This window comes from Archocentrus centrarchus, chromosome 21 (genome assembly GCF_007364275.1).
Source record: "Archocentrus centrarchus isolate MPI-CPG fArcCen1 chromosome 21, fArcCen1, whole genome shotgun sequence".
In the NCBI taxonomy this organism is placed as follows: domain Eukaryota; kingdom Metazoa; phylum Chordata; class Actinopteri; order Cichliformes; family Cichlidae; genus Archocentrus; species Archocentrus centrarchus.
Genome location: NC_044366.1, coordinates 19723013 through 19744675, shown reverse-complemented (window position 1 = coordinate 19744675; position 21663 = coordinate 19723013). Strand labels below are relative to the sequence as shown.

Sequence of the window (21663 nt, the reverse complement as noted above, 5' to 3'; positions counted from 1 at the left end):
ATGTGTGGGGGAGTCCATTTTTTTTTTTTTATCTTAACTTTGCATCTATAATTAGCACGCGCGCCTTCTGCTCCATCCATCCATTCTCTTCCGCTTATCCTGTTCAGGGCCGCGGGGGTGGGTGGGGGCTGGAGCCTATCCCAGCTGCGATAGGGCGAGAGGCAGACAGGTCACCAGCCTGTCCAGCTCATTTTATTTTAATATTCAGACACGTCGCCAACCTGTCACCAACACAGAGCGACAGACGAGCATGCACATTCACATTCTCATCTATGGGCAATTTAGAATCACAAATTAACCTAACCCTAGTCAGTGAATGTCTTTGGACTGTGGAAGAAAACCGGAGTACCGGAGTACCCGGAGAGAACCCACAAAAACACGAGGAGAACATGCAGATCCCACACGGAAAGCCCCGCCCCCCACGCCCGGAATATTATTATTCAGGTATAATTATATTACGATAAGGAGAGGAGAACGATACTGTTTTCCCATTATGACAGCTTAGTTTCGGGTAGGTAACATAATTAAAAAAAAAAAAAAAATTTTAACCCATGTCCCTGAACACGAGTTGTACTCAAACATCCATCCATTTTGTTTCGCTTATCCAATTCAGGGATGCGGGGGTGGCGGTCTGGAGCTGTCATAGGATGACAGCAGGGGCACACCCTGGACTGGTTTCCAAGGTTCTTTACAGACAGAAAACCACAGAATCACTGTCACATCCACACCTAAATCCAGTTTGGATGCATATCTTTGGGCACACAGGATGACATCTCCCACTGTTAATAACTCTTTTTTTTTTTTTTTGATACTGAAAAAATCTCATTCTGTCAGCTCTTTTAAAATGAAGAAAGAAAAATACTATATATTACTTTTTTCAGGCTTTTAAAATATATTTGCAAAAATGTAAGTACTTTCAAGGCACGGGGCAAACTTCAGCACTGCAGCTGGATCAACTGGATCGGCCTCTTTCCCAAGCCCCGCCCACGCTCCCGGAACAGGAAGTACCAGCGCGTTGCTGCTGACGTTGGTGCTATCTAATCTAACGATGGCGTCCACAGATCAGTCCCTGTTGGACTTAACAGATAAGGAAACCCGGGAGAAACTATCGTTATGGGATCGCCGTACTGATGCCACGGCTCCCCTCACGGAGAAACAGATGGACTCCGTCCTGGAGATCCGAGCCTCGGCAGAAACACTCTCTGTGCCCTCAGAGGTGAGATGGAGCTCTGGAGGCTGCTAGCTAGCTAGCAGGACTGCTAACTTATTTCCCAAACCCAAGTGATGCCAAATAAAAGTCGAAGCTGCCATTGTATGACCTTAACTCACCTTTTCATTATGTTACAAGTTAATTTTTCTAGCATGTTTGTATTTGTGCTTCACCACCACGTCTAGCTGATTAGCTTTAAATAAAGGTGAGTTTAGTCTGCTTAGAAATAAGGAACCTTGTTTTGTTTTGCAGCTGCCCATCGAGGACTTGTGTAGCTTGTCTTCTCGGTCCTTGCAGTCCCCGTTCACGGCAACTGTGCCCGATTCAACAGAAGACATCCTGCTCAAAGGATTTCAGATGCTCGATATGGAAAACGATAGGATAGAAACTGCACAGCAGGTTTCTAATACTGTCAGCTTCAAACAGTTCTGCACTCAGGCTTACTACACCTTAATAAGATGCATGGTAATATAATAGCCCTTTTGTTTTGCAGTTTTTTGCCTGGTTCGCCAAGTTGCAGGCAAAAATGGACCAGGATGAGAGTGCAAAATACAGGTGTGTAAACCTTAAAGTGCTTTAGTGCTGACTGTGGCGTCATGCTGTGTGTGGGGATAAGATATGATTTAATACGAAGTATAGGCTGGATCCTTTGTCAATATTTATTCCTGATGAGTTTTCCAAAAAGGTAGGCTTACATAGGTTAAAGTTATGCATTAATCTCAACACAGTGTAGAAAGAAGGTAGCCAGAGTTGTTAAGCTTGAATTTTATATCACAAACTGTTAGGGCTGCAACTAAAGATTGTTTTGGTAGTTGAATCCACAGGTTTCTGGAAGAGCGTACGTAGACTGCCATGACAGACTGCTACTTCCGCTGTACGGTTTTATACTTCCGGTTACCCAAAGTTAGAGCCAGAGTTAATGACAAAATTCGGTTACTTTGTGCTCTAACGGTGGCTTTATTAGTTGGAACATGAGCTCGGATTCAACTTGTTCTGTTGTCGGTTGTCACTACATCAGTCTGTACATTTTTTCAAATTATTTTATTCTGTAAATTTGTTCTTTTCCCCCCAAATTATACTACCCAGTTGCACATCCTATTACTGTATTTTTTCCTTATGTTTTAAGTTTTCCTTTATTGTACAGCCTCATATTTTTTTTTACATTATTTTATTTATAGTGTGACTACAACATACAGCCAACACAAAGCTTAAACAATGCCTGCCTTCCACATGTAAACACGTAGCAGTTAGCATCACAGCCCTCGGCCAGTCCAGTGTTTCTGTTTCAGAGATCTGAACATTCTGATATCCAGATAAGTGATATACCTTCCACAGAATAGCTGCAGCATCACTACATGATTTCCCTAATGGGGGATACAGGAACAGCTGACTGTCTCCACCACTCTACTTTCCCTTAGCATGACCAATGCTCTGGTAAAGCATTACTTTATTGATTTTATTGCTTTGAAGGTAATCTGGTGCTCTTATTATTATGTGATTCCTCGCCGTCAACACCTTCGGAAAAAACAAGGTAACTGATAATGTCGATGTAGCTGACTTCAGGCCATAATTTCATGTCATTTACACAAGTGACGGGTGAGGCACTGTTACCGAATTGTCCTCGCTGCCTTTTAAAACATCCTTGCAATGTATCCACCTCTGATGTGGTACCACTTATGCCAGGTAAAAGAAACTGCAGTGTCAAAATGTTTAAATGAATGGCAAGTGTGTAACCCCGCAACCGTAAACAACAGCGCAAACGGAAGTGAAATACCGGCTTCCGCTATGAATTATGGGTGATGGCACGAAGTCAGGAATACTGTGAATAATCTGTCAATTATTTTATCGATTAGTCGATTATTTCAATCTTACCTCACCTGTTCAAGCCTGCCTATCTGTTAACGTCACCTTGTTGTCTCTTCTCACAATTAAAATAATGATCCATAAAAATACGAGTTTACTAATCAAATGTATTGTCACCATCACAATAAATATCAAATAAACAATGCATATTAAAGTGAATGCAATTTTTATTTTTAAATGAAAATATAATGTGCAAATAAATATGTCTCTGTCCAAAAGTCCAAATAAGGCTCCAAATTAAATCAAAAGGATTTTTCTGTGCAAAACAACTGAAAAGTTTAGATGATTCAGTTCATGAAGAGGTTTGCTATTCAGAATGAACACTAATATTAATGCGCCCTCCTCTCTGTTCCACCATTGTTATGTTGCATGTGCATGTTATGTTCTTCTTCCTTGGTATTGTTGTTATTGGCAGACAATGGAGGCAATACTGCCCCCATATCTTCCTGTAGTGTGTTGCAGTTACAAAATCACATGATAAGCTGAAGAAAATGGATGGATGGGTTTTAAAATATGACGCTTCGACGTTAAACTAATTTTTGTAGTCGACGTCATCGATTACGTTCGATGAATCGTTGCAGCCCTGTCAGCTGTGTGCAAACTTACACTATATTGCCAAAGGTATTCACTCACTCATCTACATCATTGAATTCAGGCATTCCAATTACTTTTGTGGCTACAGGTGTATAAAATCAAGCACCTATGCATGCAGACTGCTTCTGCAAACTATGGCAAATTCAATTTGTGAGAGACTGAGTGGCTTTCAGGAGCTCAGTGAATTTCAGCGTGGTACTGTAATGCCACCTGTGCAGCAAGTCCAGTTGTGAAACCACTAAATATTCCACAGTCAACTGTTATTGGTAATATAGCAAAGTGGAAGCAATTGGGAATGACAGCAACTCGGCTATGAAGTGGTAGGCCACGTAAAATTACAGAGCGTGGTCAGCAGATGCTGACGTGCATGGTGCCCAGAGGTCACCAACTTACTGAAGAGTCAGTCGCTACAGAACTCCAAACTTCATTTGGCCTTCAGATTAGCTCAAGAACAGTGCGTAGAGAGCTTCATGGAATGGGTTTCCATGGCTAAGCAGCTGCATCCAAGCCTTACATCACCAAGCACAATGCAAAGCATCAGATGCAGTGGCCTAAGACATGCCACCACTGCACTTCAGAGCAGTGGAGACGTGTTCTCTGGAGTGTCGATCAAGATTTCATGCTCCAAGTTTGTGGAAGCAGTTTGGGGGATGGCCCCTTAGTGTTCCAACATGATTGCGCACCAGTGAACAAAGCAGGGTCCATAAAGAGTGAGATTGTTGTGTAAGAACATTACTGGACTGCACAGAATCCTGGCCTCAACCCAACAGAACACCTTTGGGATGAATTAGAGCTGAGACTGCTAGCCAGGCCCTCTCATCCAACATCAGTGTGTGATGTCACAAATGTGCTTATGGAAGAATTGTCAAAAATTCCCATAAACACACTTGTAAATCTTGTGGAAAGCCTTCCCAGAAGAGTTTGAGCTGTTATACCTGCAAAGGGTGGGGCATCATCATATTAAACCCTATGGATTAGGAATGTAATGTCACTCAAGTTCATGTGAGTGTGAAGGCAGACAAGAGAATACTTTTGGAAATATAGTGTATATTGGTATAAATCTATAGGTAAGGGTTGAAACTTTTGTTTAGCAGTGGCTTTCTGTTTGTAGTCTGAATTATGTTGACCAGTCATGTTTGAGAATGCATTGGCATGCAGCTAAACAGTCAGTGAGGGCAGCAAAAGAAGGAATGCATTTGCATTTGCTGAAATGAGATCTGTAACCCATCGAGTATTGTCTGACACCGATTTAGTTTTTCTAAATCACTTTTAAAAAACAAAAAAACTCATTGACATTTGTAAACAATGTCTGGCAGACCGAACAGGAAGGCTTGACCCGGATATCCACTAACGGTGCCAGAAGCCAACAAACGATAGCCAAAGGTTTTCCAGGTTGTGTGTGCATTGATTGGGTGTTTGTTTAGAGGAAGACAAGCTTGAATTGTTTGTTTTTTTTAAAGGGTAAATCAGAAACAAACAAGACAAGTAAACTTTGCATGCTTTATAGCAAAATGCTCCAACACACACTCCCCACTCAGGTTTCAGATCTCTGAATCAGTTGTTCTGATTCAAATTAATTAAGTAGAAAATGGTAGTAAAGTCTGATTATATGACTAAACATTTCAGCTTTCTCCCATCATCAGACACTTGGTTCCAGAGAGTGGATCAAAGTAACAAAAAGCATAAAGCAGGCATATGCTGCTGTGCTAAGTGTGTGTGGGCCAAAGGTATTTTACCTTTGACAGCTCACTGGAAAATGTGCCATAGGCTAGTGTCACCTTAATGTTACTGTTGTCAGATTGTATAAAGCATATGAAGCCAATAGTTAGCTTCACTGCACTATCTTCTGACAGTGGAATGAAACGAAATAAACGATAATGTCTGCTTTCCATTTAGGAAAACCAGAGATGAACTAAACTGCTACCAAGAACACTGTGATGTTATACTAAAAGATGTCAGCATAGCTCTTGAGCATTTGGATTCTCTTCAGAAACAGTACCTGTTTGTGTCCAATAAGACTGGCGCCCTACACGAGGCCTGTGAACAGCTTCTTAAAGAACAGGTGAGGTGCACACTGTCTCATCTTCTGTGAACCTTGTTTTTATTGACGTGATAAGTAGATCTCTGATCATCAGAAATTGCATATATTTTAATGCAATATAAATTGTATAAATTCAATGCCATTTTAGGTATTATGTTGTAAAGTTTTTTATTACTCTTTGTGAACATGAATGTTTGCCAAAAGTTATCAAACATCCTCGGTCTAGTGGTTTTTGCATTTTTTTTCCCATTTTATTCTTATTCATTCTTTCTTTAAAAACAAAAAAGTAACAGTTACGTTGATAATTTGTGGAACTAGTAGGCAATTTGACTAGTAGTCAAATCAACAGTTGGGCGCATAGTTAAAAACAATGAATGCAGTGGCCAGCTCAGTAGTACCAGAAGGTGTAAAAGACCACAGAGGAGAACCACAGCGAATGATGACAGAATTATTTCCATGATTAAGAAAAGCAACATAACATCTAACCAAGTCAGGAACACTCTTGAGAAGGTAGCTCTAAGGTCTGCAGCGAACAAAATTATGGACTTAACTGTATGAATTGAATCAGGTATTGGAAGAATTTTTACACAGTTGTCTGAGACGCAAATCTATACAATTGTTGTTTATTCTGCTCTTAAATATCTTAACTCAGCCTTTTTGTCTATTTTTTTGAAGTGTTGCAGATATGTGTTCAGGCTTGCAAATCCATGTAGACTGGACTATTGTTGAAGGCTAAACTGGACTGAAATTAAACTTTTATAGTGTGTTTTTAGTTGTTTTTTTTTTAACTATGGTGTTCTGTTTTCTCTCTGTTTGCAGGCAGAACTTGTTGACTTGGCGGAAAGCATACAGCAGAAACTTTCATACTTTAATGAGTTAGAAAACATAAACACGGTAGGCTGGTTTTTTAAATTGTTAAATTACTAAAATTATGCACTGGAATATGTTTATTAGATATAGATACATTTTGTTCTAGCTCTTCATTGATGTCAGTTAAAATGAGAAATTTTCAATGTTTGTATCTTATAAAACAAGGCAAAATAAAAATTTTATTTTTTTCCCTTTAAAAATAGATCTGTCTTTGCCCTGATCTGAAATTAAGAGTAACATATATAGCAGTGTTTACTTGGAAAACGGTTTTTCATTAGAAAGATTTTTTTTCTTTAGAATGAATTAAAATCAGACTTCTTTGCCTTTGCAGAAACTAAACTCGCCAACCTTGTCTGTAAATAGTGAAGGCTTTATACCAATGCTGTCTAAATTGGATGACTGCATTGAATACGTTTCATCACATGTAAGTACCTTGTGCTGTCAGCAAAATTTCAGTTTTGTTTCTGCAGATCTGATTTTAACTTTGATATTAATATCAGGAATAGTGTAATTAATAGGCTTTAACATGTTTGTAGGAACCAAAATTTCTTTCACGTATTTAATGAACATTTACAAGGTGTGATGGAAAAGTTCTGCAAATAGATTAGTTAAAAAACCTTGCGTGATTTAAATTTGGCCCATATCGTGTTCAAGATCATTCTCTTTTACACCTCTGAACCCTTTTCAGCACAGATGCTGTTTTTACATCTCTTAGTGGTCATTTTTGAGAACCAGACAATGTTGCCGGCAGACAAATATTGTGAGTGGTTCAGGTGGTGAGCGAAGATTGTTTTGGTATCCCCCACAAAAACTGCTGAGTTTTCAGTGTGCTCTGAGCCAGTATGCACTGTAGTTCAGATTGTTTCCTCTAAATGTTCTCCCTCAGTCACCTCAGAACATTACAGCAGAACTCTGCCTTGATAGTCTAACCTCAGCAGATGAATTCACGTTGAGCAGCCAGCTGCCTTTTCAACTACAGCTCGCCCCTTCAATTTAAAAAATGCTTGCTCGTAGCCAGAGATCCAGATGTCTCGATGATTCTCGAGATGAAATTCGGTCACTTTGAAACAGTTTGTTTCCACTCTGTGCAAATTTGAGGTCCAAAATGGTGAAATTGCAGAGTGTACAGTGCATGTGGTCAGAACAGGATTTACAGTCTAAAAACAGCAGCCTGGAAGAACCCAACAAGGCGACCTTGAGCATGTCGAATCTTTTATTATGGCGGCATTCTTAGAACATTTTAATCACACCTCATATTCTCCGCATACATTTACAGTGAGTAATCAGGGATCTAGACAAGGGGGCAGGGTTCATGGAAACTCAGACCAAAATGATAACCTGTAATAACTTCAGAATTAATGGTGTTTAACACTTGGTTATCTCTGTTCTTTACAGCCAAATTTCAAGGACTATCCTGTTTATTTGGCCAAATTTAAACAATGTCTCTCTAAAGCTATGCACTTCATGAAGATTCACATTGTAAACACTATGCAAAATCTCACAAGCCAGTTAACAAAAAGGGTAAGTAAGCATTCATTTTTTTTTCTTTCAGTTGTGCCATTAACCACTCATGTATGTGTTTAGTTGAGTAATCATAATTGATTTTCTCTTTGACAGGATCCAATGGGTTTGACTAACGCAGACAATGCCTTTACACTTTACTATGTAAAGTTTCGAGCAGCTGCACCCAAAGTTCGAGTAAGTTCAGAGTTTTATTGCCTGCTATTTACGCAAATCATAATTTCCTTTAATTAAAATCTAATTTTCTTCTTTTGCCACCTTCAGTCACTGATTGAACAGATAGAGCAGCGAGCAGAGAAGATTCCAGAGTGAGTATTTCTCTGGAAAAAGCAGCAGCATTAGCCTTTTATAAATGTATATTTAGTCTGTATATATAATTAAGTCTTCTGTATTTATATTGATGCAAACAGATACCATCAACTTCTTGATGAAATCCATCAGTGTTATCTTGATCAGAGAGAGCAGCTCCTGAGTCCCTGCATTACATCCACCATTACTGACTTGACAAACCAGAACAGCAAGGACCACTGTGCTCTGGTGAGTCTACTTAAAGGCTGGAATGGCTCTTTAGATATAGTAAGGGTGACATTTGAGTTTGCTAAGAATGGACAGCTTGGGCCCCTCTGGGATATTTTCTGCAGTGTGTAGAAGCACAAAGCTGTGTGCATTATGAATGACCTTAACTTGAAATTGGGTACAGCAGGGGGTCTAGAGAGTTCTCCTGTTTTATTCAAAAGTGCATTGCTTTCCAAACTAAGTGTTGTCAGTATACTCTTTTTCATCTATAATAATGTTGATTATTGCACTCTGGCATTGCTGTTTGAAATTTTAATTGATCCAAATATTGGTACAATAATTAAGGTACTAACCCCCCCCCCCCCCCCCCCCCCCCTTCCTGGTTTTCAATTTGGTACTTCCGAGAAATTCAGTCCAGTTTTGACACCTGCAGAGGCTAGGCATTTTGACACTATTGTGGCATTTTAAACACTTCTCTAATTGGCTTGATGGGGATGCTATAATTAAAATATTTCATGCAACAGAACGTCATAACAGCCGCACCATCTGTTCAGGTTATGCATCTTGTTAATGACTGCAGTAGTAGGTGCCTGTATCATTTATGTGTGTTTGCTTGTTTGAGGTGGAGCCAAAGTATTTGCAGGCAATGCGGCATGTGATCATTATGTGTATTTGTACAGGTTCGCAGTGGCTGTGCCTTTATGGTTCATGTGTGTCAGGATGAACACCAGCTGTACAATGAGTTCTTCTCAAAACCTACACCTAAACTAGAGTGAGTAGTGTCCACATTAGTGTTTAGTAGCTCATGCAGGCAATGTGTGTTTGTTTAAGGTGTGACATTTTTAGTATCATGGCCATTTCAAGCTTTGCATATTATGTTTAGTGTTTGGACAGCTTGTATTCTGGTTTAAGTGCATTTTTCCCCCCGTTTTTGTGTATTTGAATATTTAAAGCCATTAAGTCCTTGATTTTTCTAAAATTGAAGCTCAAACAAAAAGTGTTTTGTACTTTTCTTGCAATGCAGTGAAACCATTTTTAATCTCTGACAGTGAGCTGCTGGAGAAGCTATGCTTGTCCCTGTATGACGTCCTCCGGCCTCTGATAATCCACATCATCCACCTGGAAACCCTGTCTGAGCTCTGTAGTATCCTCAAGAATGAGATGCTGGAAGATCATGTTCATAACAATGGTACATTGGAGCTTTTGTCCTAGTCAAGGCTAATAATACAGTTGCAACAAAAAGTTTGTGAAGTCTTGGGAATTGTCAACATTTCTACAGGGATTTCTCATAAAATACAGTGTAGTCTGATTATAAATTAAGTCACGATTGTAGACAAACCACAATCTAACCAAACAGTAATACACAGACACTTGTACTTGTACTCATCCAGGGAGAAAGAAGCAGGTGAACCTCTTTTTTTTGTATAGGCGATTATGGGACTTGCAAAGTGAGGAGGAATGTATTTTAAAATCAAATTAAATAAAAAACAAATCCTGTCAGCTCATCAATATTTTTGGGCTGTTTTGATTGAACAGTCTTTTTCAGTGGCACGTCTCATGTCATCCTTATGTGAGGATTTGAGCAAGTTTGACAAGGGCCAAATTATAATGGTTAGATGACTGGGTCAGAGCATCTCCAAAACTACAGCTCTTGTGGGGTGTTCCCAGTATCAAAAGTGGTCCAAAGAAGGAGTATTGGTGAACCAGCGACAGGGTTATGTGAGGTCTAGGCTCATTGATTATACGCGGGAACTGAAGGCTGGCCTGTGTAGTCCGATCCAAAAGCTGAGCTACTGTAGCTCAAATTCCCAAAATAAGTTAATGCTGGTTCTGACGGGAGGTGTCAGAATACACAGTGCATCAGAGTTTGTTGTGTATTTGGCTGCATAGCCACAGACCAGTCAGGGTACCCACGCTGACCCCTGTCACCCACTAAAAGCACCAACAATGGGCACATGAGCATCAGAACTGGACCACAGAGCAATGGAAGAAGGTGGCCTTCTCTAATGAATCACGTTTTCTTTTATATCATGTTGGTGGCGTTGTTTCCCTGGGGAACACCTGGCACCACGATGTACTATGGGAAGAAGGCAAGCCAACGGAGGCAGTGTGGTGCCTTGGGCAATGTTACTTTGACATGTCCCACCTACCTAAGCATTGTTGCAGACCATGTTCACCCTTTCATGGAAACTGTATTCCCTGATGGCTGTGGCCTCTTTCAGCAGGATAATGCACCCTGCCACAAATGGAACGGTTCAGGAATGGTTTGAGGAGCACAACAACGAGTTTGAGGTGGTGGCTTGGCCTCCAAATTCCCCAGGTTTCAATCCAGTCAAGCATCTGTGAGATGTGCTGGACAAACAAGTCCATGGAAGCCCCATGGAAGTTGATAAAATCTTGGTGCCAGATACCACAAGACCCTCCAGGGGTCTAGTGGAGTCCGTGCCTCGACAGGTGAGGGCAGTTTTGGCAGCAAAAGGGGAGCCAACACAATATTAGGCAGGTGGTCATAATGTTATGCTTGATCATTGTAACATTTTCTTGTTGCATCACCTAAGCTAGAGGTCATGCACTGCTTGCCGGAAATTCTCCTGTAAAATTTCTTGATTTAAAAATTCCTTCAAATAATTTCAAAGCTTCTTGGCCTGTGCTCAATCCACCACGCTCCACAGCTGGGATGAGGTTTTGATATTCGTGTGAAGTGCCTTTCCCCCCTCCTCCTAACACAGCAGAAGTGTTATGGAACGCCCTGGTAGTCTTTTTGCAAACTTGAGATGTGCCTCTTTTTTCTTTTTCTTTTATTAACTCTTTCCCCCATAAAGATGACATATGACAACCTCTGCTGTATCCTTAATGATGAGTTTTGACACCTCGGTATATATCAATAAAGATGTGGTTTGACGATGATTAGAATAGCTTCTGGGTTTTTCCTCGTAAGCTGTATAGGCAGAGATCACACTCACTAACTGATGCACACCCAGTCATTGTAATCTGGAAGCAGGCCTGACATCTGACAGAAATTGCCCAGTTAGGAAAAGAGAAAGGGTTACTCATGGTATTCATCCAAAGGGGAAAGAGTTGGAAATGTTTTGAGACCAGTGGTGTCTTTTGTGGCATTCCATTACCATCATTTTCATTTTCTTCTTTTCTTATTGTGGGCATGTGATAAAAGACAAAACGAGCCATAGAGGCTTCTGGGGGTGAGGCCTTGGGTCCTTTTCCACATCTTTTTAAGATTGCATATTGTGTGCTTCGTGTGATTTTCTTTTGCCAGACGCCTACTCTTAGGGAGAGTAGCAGCAGACCTGAATTCTTTCGCTTTATGGACAGTTTTTCTTGTGGGCTGATGAGCACCCAGGTCTTTCAAAATGCTTTAACATTTTCCAGCGTTGAGTCTGTGAAAGTTGAAATTGAGGCATAGTTTCACACCAACCAGTTTTTCTTGAGAAGAGCATACACTGTTACACACTAGACTTTGTGTGCCTTTTTATTTATAAGAAGAGTCACCTCTAAAAGCCACTTGTAGTCCCATCTCCTTAACTGGAATACCTACATCCAAGTTGTTTTTGGAGAATTTGTAGGCGGAGCAGTTAATGTTTCCCTGTCTGCAAGGTTTGGTGATTACTCAGGGATAAAGACCTGAAAAATTACAACATTTTATGTGATATTAATATTTATCAGTTTGTGATATCAATTTAGTCAGACTGTTTGTGACTTATATGGAGAGTTTACAACATTTTATGAGAAACCCATGGTTAAATATGCTTAAATATATAAATATGGTACTGTATATATATGGTATATACAGTACCATATATACATTTGGACACACTTTCTTTTACTGTGCTACATAATTATCGTAGAAGTAAAATAATTTAAACTTATTGGGGAAAATAAAATGTATATACTCAGAGGAAGATTGAAATTCTGTACTCTACACATAATAAGATTGTAGGCATAGATTTTCAGCTTGAATTCCCTTTCCAAGTTCTGCCTTTTTGCCAACAAAATGCTGAAAATATGTAGTCAGTCAAATATTCAGTTCAGTCTGGGTCCTCAAGTTTAAAGTGTACTGATTTATGCTTACTTCCAGCTCTATGTTTTTTACTTGGACTCTGGTAGAGCAGTTTTGGATGATTCATAGTTTGAAATAATCTCTATTTATCTTGTAGTGGGTGTTTGTGCAGCTTAGTTCATCCACTGTCTATAACAAGCCATTTTAGCTCCTGTCTTAAGGCCACCTTCCCTTTGAGCTAACTCTGTCCATATTTGCTGCCCATTGCAAACAGAATGTTTGAACAGCAGGGCTTCTTCACTCACAGAACTGCCTGTCTGAGATGACCGTATTACCTCTCTATGACAAATTACAGAACAGAAGTGTGTGTGTGTGTTTGTTTGTTTGTTTGTTAGCTTTTTGTGTGTGTGTGTGTGTGTGTGTGTGTGTGGTGGGGGGGTCTGTCTGAAACCAAGTATTTGGAGCAGGTGTGCATCATTTTGGCTCACAGGTGTTACAGGCATACAGTTGTGGTCGGACGTTTACATACACTCAACATTGGCATGAATGTCATAGTAATTTTGGGCTTTTAGTGACTGTTATTTTCCAGGATGGAGTGATTGTATGGCATACATACATGACTTAAAAAAACAAAAACAAGAATTGGGTTAACAAGTTTGAAATTATTTTGGATTTTCTCTAAAAACAAGGTCTAATCTACACAGGGTCAAAAGTATGGCTACAGGCTTACATATAAATACACCCCCACTGATATTTGGTTAAATGTCCTTTAGCAACCTTTAGTTGCATCTTGTGCAAGTTGCAGATGCCTTTGGTAGCCATCAGTAAGCTTCTGGCATAGTTCTGTCTGGATATTTGACCACTCTTCTTGGTAAAATTGGCAGAGTTAATTTAAATTGGTCAGTTTCGTGGCACAGACCCAGCTTTGAAGCATAGTCCACAAAATTTCAATAGGGTTGAGGTCTGGGCTTTGGGAAGGCCATTCCAGAGGCTTAATGTTAGCCTGCTTCATCCATTCCAAAACCAGTTTGGATGTGTGTTTGGGATCGCTGTCCTACTGGAACACTGTACAGTGTCCAAGTTTCAACTATCCAGTTTTTGATTTAAGGTGAATTTGAAGAATTTGGATGTAGTCCACTTTATGTAATCTACCAGTACCACTGACAGCAAAACTGCCTGTCCATTTGGACAGCTGCAAATTTCAGTCAAGCTTGAAGGTGTCAATTTCTTTTTTCTTTTTTTAAAAGCAGGTGCTTCTATCTTAGTTGGCACCCTCTTGGTCCACTGCAATGCAAAACTCACTTCACTGTGGACAGTGATGCTGGTGTTCCAGTAGTTTCCAGTTTGTGGCAAGCTTGAGCCTTGGTGGTTTCCAGTTTGTTCCTGAACATCCTAACCAGTTTCCTCTCATCGGAGTGTGATGGTTTTGTTCGTCTTCCAGACCAAAGTGGCAAAACATCTGAATAACTTGTGTAAATCTACTGTTCTCCTTCTTAGATCTTCACAGATTTCCTTGGCCCTTCCCATTGTTCTGAATATTGAGTGCTGTCACTGACATCCATTTTTGTGCTAGTAAAGAGAAGCTACCACTTGAAGTCAATCATGATCACTAACAAGAAGTTAATAGGCCTTGGCACTGTAGAACCTTCAGTACTACCTATTAAAGATTTAAGTGAATATGTGTATATATTTGAGTCTATATACATAATTTTGACCCTATGTGGATTAGACATAAACCAAAAAAAAAAAAAAAATCAAGACCAAAGTGAAAAAAATCAAACGTGTGCACCCAATTCTTCTTCTTCTTTTTTTTTTTTTTTAAAAAGCCATTTAAAAATGTACCCTTGAAAACCCAAAGTTATTGTGAAATTCATGCCCATGATGACTGTGTGTAAACCTGTGGCCACAACTATATATACTCACCTCATTATGTTCATGTTTGAAACTTTGGGCATTTGCCATTCTAACGGCATACTGTGTATCTGTATTATAGGCAGTAATTAAAAGTATTTAAAGGTCCCCTTTAATGAAAATGGTCATTGTCAAAATCTGTAAATTATTCTAAAATTAAAATTGCAAATTAGGTATATTTACTAAATGTTATGCAGTGTTTCCCACAGAGTTGGATTGCATTTGTTGCAATATCGAGGCAGGGCACTTGCATGTGTGGGCGAACTGAAGCGAAGTACACTTTCTCAAATGGATTAATAAATCATACCAAATACATTTCAAAACAATCAGATGTCTCCAGTAAGTTTTATCATTCCACGGAGGAACTGCATGAGAAGATTGTATTTATTTGAAGCTTATAGGCCAAGGAACAACTGATTTCCCATTGTGAACCCAACAAATTTAAAATCCCTGCACATGATATTCAGGTTTATAGTTCAGACCCTAAAGGGACTTGAATTTCTTGAATCTATTCACAACAAAATAGTGGTTGAACTATAAACTGACCTGTGTGCTTTCATGTAGCTGCTCAGCTGGGGGCTTTTGATGCAGTTGTGAAGCAGATGCTGGAGGACGTTCAGGAGAGGCTGGTCTACAGGACTCACATTTATATCCAGACCGATATTATAGGCTACAATCCAGCTCCAGGGGACCTGGCTTACCCTGAAAAGCTGGAGATGATGGAGGTAAGGCTTTTATGCTGAAATATAAGTTTCTTTTTAATGTCACTTGTATAGTATTGCACATAAGCTTTAAGGGATAGTTTGGTTTCTTTGAAATGGGATTTTCTGAGGTTCTTATTCATAGGCAGTGGCCCGATCCAAATCTCAGCCCAAGCAATTCACCTGGTAAGTGGTAAAGGATGCAAGTGCTCAAGGTATTATTAGTAGGAGTAAATAATACTTTATGACATGTCTTATTACCCTTGTAATGACAAAATATGTTTCATACTGTTCTTGGTTTGGGACTTTTTATTTTATGTTTAATTCTTTTGTAGCTCACTGCAGTAATGTGCTGAACTGTGGCTGGCTGAGTGGATTTTTTTTTTTTTTACGTTGCTGACCTTTGGCGTGAAGCTAAACTTCTCTCTCCCCGTGATTTATAATATTTTCATCACTTAACCTTCCATTAAATGGCCATTTTTCAAGTCATTGTTAGTGATTAAACATCTGTGCCCTCATCAAAGCCACTGCACCAACAGTCATTTCACCTTGCAGAGCATAAGCGCTACCCTTTAAAACAACTCAGCTGAGGCAGCTGTTTTAGTTGCTGATTGGAAAGGGCTATCTGACAAAAAGAGGCACAGAGGTGAAAGTATCACTGAATACAGCTTACATTTTAACTGATACCATGTTTTTTGGTTGGCTGGCTAAAACACATTTTGCTGCTGTGATAATACACTATAAATGAGTTCCTCCTCCTTTTCAAAGAAACAAAACTATAATTTTAACCTATAAATTCTGTTATGTGCTGTGGTTTCACTCTATATACTTAATACACCATTAGGACTGTTTGCAGGTCCTTGAAAAGATATTTTAAGTGTGAATTTAAGCTTTAGAAAGACTTTGGTCTTGAGAATGTCTGAATATGTTGTTAAATGTGTCTTTGAATCGTGACTAACATTTCAAAATCCTTAAATGTCTTGCATATATACCCTTTCTCAAAATCACGCATTCTGTGATGTTTCCTAAGATATTTATGTCTTTTTGTCTCTCTTCTTTGACTTTTTTTTAAGCAAGTTTTATTTTATATTAAACTTTCAAAGGCCCATAGATTTCCTCTGTAGAAGAGAGAAAAGTGACTTTTCAACATCTAACACTTTCTATCTGCAGCTTCCTAATAAATTTGAATGTTTTAAGCTGAATTATGCAAATTTAATACTGTGGAATTTCTTTGGTCTTGTGAATCCTCAAATGCTGTTAGATATGCCTTTGAGTCCTAACTTGTATTTAACGAATTTAAATGTGTTGCACCTATGATTTTTTTTTTTTTTTAATATCAGATCATCCTGATTTTCTTGGTATTTCTTTAGAGTTTGTGTACAAACTTGTTTTGCAAGTTAAATTCTATATTGATTTAGCCTTTTCAAAACCTCTAAGCCTCCTGTTGAAGCAAAAGTGGAAGAACATGACGTTCCAGAATCCTTAAACGTTTCTACCTTCCAACTCTTCCAACTCAATGACTTTTCTTGTCATCAATAGAAAATTGCTCAGAGCTTGAAGGAAGAGCAGATGAAGCAGATGTCACAGGAGTCGGTTTTTTCTGATGTGCAGCTTGACGATTCTGGTGGAAGAAGAAACAGCAACGCTGGTCTGTGTTTCCAGATCGTGACACTTGCTTCCTGACAATGTTTGCTGTTGCTGTTATTTATTGCCTGATGGCTTCTCCTCTTTTTAATATAGGCAAAGTAGAAGCATCTCGTCTGCAGACATCTGTCTCTCCTGCTGATTTGCATGGCATGTGGTACCCTACTGTCAGGCGAACGCTGGTTTGTCTGTCCAAGCTCTACAGATGTATTGATGTGAGTCCTGTGTGTTTATTAGTTGCTATTTTTTTAGTAAAGCAAGATGTGCAGCATATAGTTTACCACTTTTAAATTTCTTTTTCATGCATTTTCAACTCTTGGTCTTCTTCCAGAAAGCAGTCTTCCAGGGGTTATCTCAAGAAGCCTTATCTGCCTGCATCCAGTCCCTGCTTAAAGCTTCTGATATCATCCTTAAAAACAAGGTTGGCACACAGTGTAGTGTATGGCTTTGTATTTCTTCTGAGCTTTTCAAATTGTTTTTTTATAAAAATAGTTGAGAAAGCTCCTTTTTTTTTTTTACATAGTAAATAAGATCTGTTCCCCCTAATGAAAATTCCTTCAGGCTACAAGATCCTTAACTAAAGCAGCTGGGATGTCATTTAAAGTTTATTTTAATCGGTACTTTATTATGCTCCACAGAGTGTTCAGCAGACCATCCTTTATTTATGGGCTTCTCTCACCTTCAAATTTGCTGTCAATATCTGTGCTAACTGGCCCATTTCAACCTACCGCTTTAAATTAAAGCAGCAGCATCAGTCTCAAAGGACACATTCCCACCCCTTGTTGATGTCTTTTTCCAATGTTTTAGTTGCTAGTTGAGCAATAAATGATTTCAGATGCCTTTTTTTTCCTCACAGTAATATGTCCCTTTCTGGCTATGGTTAATCAGCAGTTATTAATTAGACGTATTCCCTTATCATCACTGAGCCTTCGCTTTTTATGTTCTCTGTAGTTTGGATAGTCATCAGATGTCCTTTTGTTCTTGGCTGCCTGCAGTGTGGATTTTTACCATGTGCCTTTTACTTTCTGTAGACACAAATAGATGGGCAACTTTTCCTGATCAAGCACCTGCTGATAATGCGTGAACAGATTGCCCCATTTCACACCGATTTTGCCATCAAGGAAATCTCACTGGACCTGAAAAAAACGCGAGGTAAGATAATTAAAGGTGGAGGGAACATTGACGTTCAGCTCCATAAAGCCACTCATTACATTTTCATGCTCATTAAGCAACTTGTGCCTATCACATGCACCGGTGGCAACAATTAATGTGGAAATTGTAATCCAACACTATAATGTACATTAACCAATGGCACTCAGGGCAAATTTGCTCCCCTTATCACCGTCCTCGCAGTCAGTGACATTACATGTGGCCACTAGAGGGCAATCTAATTCTACACCAGCCCAGATTTCCTCTCTCTGCTTTTTGTTAAGATGCTGCCTTCAAAATCCTGAACCCTAAGGCTGTTCCCAAATTCTTCCGACTTAACAGTCACAACGCCATACTTGAATTCCTGTTGGAGGTAGTGTTTTTTTTTTTCTTCACCTTTTTTGACTAAATATACCGTACACTTCATGTACTTTGATAGCACCCTGCCTGAGGGAAATGCCACTTGATAGTGCTAAAGCCTTTTTCTCTGTGGCCCCCAGGGAACACCAGAGATAAAGGAACACTACATTGACTCTAAGAAGGATGTGGACCGACACCTGAAGTTCAGCTGTGAGCAGTTTATTCAGCAGCAGACTCAGATCTTTGTGGGGAACCTTGAGGAGTTTCTCACCAAGGTAACTGTTTGAGCGAAGGCAGACTTACCCTCAGGCAGCAAAGGCTCATCCTGACCTTCATTTTTTTCAGCTTTTACCTCTTACAAACATCATTTGCTTATTCAATGATCACTGAAGGTCTCAGCACTTAACTGACAAGCGAAGATAAAATGGCTGTTTTTTTTTTTTTTCTCTTCATTGAGGAAATCTGATTCATTGTGTGTTTATGCGTGTTCTCGTGCTTTGTGTTCATTGAGTGCAGTAATTCTGCCCTGACAATGTGTTGCCTGTGTCTTCCTTCTACCTGCCATGCTCAGTTTTGTATTGCAATTTATGTAAATACCATAAAAAATATGATTTGAACTTGTTTAACTGGCAGCACAGCTTCTTGTGCTGCTGTTCTTGCCACAAACAACACAAATTAAGCCTTTTCAAATTCACGTTTCACTCTGGCTCCATTTGCTTTCAGGTTGCAGCTCTTAAAACTATGGCTATCCAAGGTGGTCCCACGTACAGTCTGTCTGAGCAACCTTGGGCACAGCCAGGTAAGATTTGTCTCAGGAAATGCCATAAGCATCGCGCTGTAATTCATCAAAACCTGTATAGCAAATGCTAGAGGGCATGTCAATGTTTTTTTTTTTCTCTCTCTCTCTCTTTTCAGCAAAGATCAACGATATAGTGATGGCTACCTACCGCGTGATGAAGAGCAAGCTGCCAAGCACTTTACAGAGCATGTCCTTGTACTTGGCCAATAGAGACACAGAGTTCATCCTTTTCAAGCCTGTCCGGGTGGGTGGCAGGAAACCAAGGATATAGCATGTTACTACATGAGTCACTTTCTTTTTAAGTCATTGTTAAAGCTCGAAGAATCGAAGAATCCTTTAATGCTGTATTTACAAAGCAGGGATATTATGGTCTCCAAGGTCCAATCAGCAGTTTTTAATAATAAGATAGTTTTTGCATGCGTCATTTGGGAGCTGAATTTAAAGCATTTTTCTGTTATTACAGATGCTGAGATTATTGGTTACATTGTTATTGGTTGCACTGTGCAAATCTTTAATGAAATACATTTATCTATTAATGAAGGTTTGATTCGGTAGGAGGCGGCTCGCTAGTGATTTTTGGAGCTTTTGAAAGCAATCTTTTTGAAATCTGCTTCTGGGATGACTCTTGTTTAAATTTTGGCTTTTAGATTGCGCCTTCATCTATAAATTGTCAGTGTGATTGAACTCTAATAGAGAAATCTTTGTGCTGCCGGTGTACTGTTCGTCAAGGTGCCAGGTGAGGTTGAATAAGAGAGAAACAAAATTCAGTGGTTGACATGGAAACAAGATAGCGAGGGGACATAGGCCAGATGGAAATGTGTTTTTAATTTCCTTCCAGCACTCAGTAATAGGATGGCTTTTTCCACAGAATAACATCCAGCAGGTATTCCAAAGACTGCACGCCTTGCTTCAGGAGGAATACAGTGGAGAAGACCTTCAAATCATTGCATGTCCATCTATGGAGCAGGTACAGCACTGTGGGATTAACACTGCCTAAAGGCACCTGGCTTAGTTTTAATGACCCTGCTGCAGCATCCAAAACTGCTGAGAGCAACTTGAGTGAGGAAACATTAAATAAGGTATATCAGCTAAGGCACGGTGAGCACTCATCATTTTTCATGGCTCTCTTTCAGATTAACCTGCTACTGTCTGTGAATAAGTAATGTGGGGCATAAGGATGCTGGTTTAACTGCCTCTGGGTAGCGATGTGATGCTCCAACCCCGCCCATGACCAGGAGCTGTGAGGTCGAGTAGGCGAGATGATCAGAAGACTGCACCTGAGCTGCATGCTGGACCAAGAGGACTGAACTGACAGGGGAAAAAAAAAAAAAAAAAAAAAAAAATTCTGCCAAAGAATTTCTAATAGAAACTCAAGTAGACACAAGTATGAAGGCGGTTCAGGTGAAGTCCACACAATAACTGGGAAGTGGTGATTATCCTCTGGGGTACCAAGTTGATCATTTTGTTTGACTAAAATTAAATGCGGCGTTGGGGTTTTAGGTTGCTTTGTTGTAGAACAAATCCATTTTTGAAAAGGGTGGATTTGTGATCACAGTTGCATCTCTCTGTACACCAAATCGAATTTGCACACTCTGTGGTGGTGGGGCGCAGACAGCGGCGCTTAAGGTGCACAAATGGAGCCACTAAGCAGTCGCTCGTCAGCCAGGTAGCTAACAGCCCGTAAAGGGGCCTCGCAACCGGAGCTCCCTTGAGTGGTTTGGACGGATAAGAGAAAAATGCTGCAAAATATTTTATTCATCTATTTTAAAGTGTAAGAGTCTTTATAACACAGTTAACAGAAATATGATGACTTGTAGTGCAGGCATCTCAGATCCAACAAAGTTTCCCCCTCTAATCAATGCAAAATCCAAGCAGCTGTTTCCCCCACCTCCTTACAAATTGTTTTGTTATTCTGTTGCAAGTGTGTAAAATAAGACAATGAAATGTTATGTTTTCTACTTTTTTCCTTTTATAACTAAGTTTATTAAAACAAATACACGTTTGCTCTGTCAAAATAATAGACTGTTGGGAGTTGTGCTGTGTACATGATTTGTGGGTGCGTTTCCTGCAAAGTAACAAAAGTAACAGGACATTATATGTGTACCATTTGCTTTGCCCCATGTAACATGATGTGTACACTTCTATTATTTATGGACATTTTGATTTTAAAATGAAGTTAATGATCTTTGGCTCTTTCTATAAAGCATTTTGTTACCAAATTCAAATTCTGAGCACACTGCAGCTTTAGTCACTTCAAACAAATGAGAAACTGCCATTCAAGGACATCATCAGCTTTAGGGGGTCTTCTTGGCAGACCATTGCTGTTTCACTGGCAGCTGCCGTCTTTCCATCTGAGAGAAGAGGCTTTGCTGGGGCTTGACCTTCTGTGGACTGACAGACTTTTGATAGGTGATGAGGGACTGGATGTTCTGGAGTAGGACATTGATCTCTGCACTCTTCTGTTGCAGA

General features: G+C 39.6%; 1 protein-coding gene across 1 annotated transcript; it reads left to right on the top strand.

Moving 5' to 3' along the window:
• Positions 1–983: 983 nt before the first annotated feature.
• Positions 984–21360, top strand: cog3 (component of oligomeric golgi complex 3). The gene is made up of 23 exons (XM_030758809.1): positions 984–1216; positions 1463–1609; positions 1704–1765; positions 5564–5729; positions 6528–6602; positions 6910–7002; positions 7974–8099; positions 8196–8276; positions 8364–8407; positions 8510–8636; positions 9296–9387; positions 9665–9804; positions 15106–15266; positions 16782–16890; positions 16983–17101; positions 17218–17307; positions 17918–18038; positions 18320–18408; positions 18536–18670; positions 19119–19194; positions 19311–19438; positions 20063–20161; positions 20328–21360. The coding sequence occupies exons 1-23, from the start codon at positions 1049–1051 to the stop codon at positions 20355–20357; spliced, it is 2478 nt and encodes an 825-aa protein (XP_030614669.1). The 5' UTR covers positions 984–1048; the 3' UTR covers positions 20358–21360.
• The last annotated feature ends 303 nt before the right edge of the window (positions 21361–21663 follow it).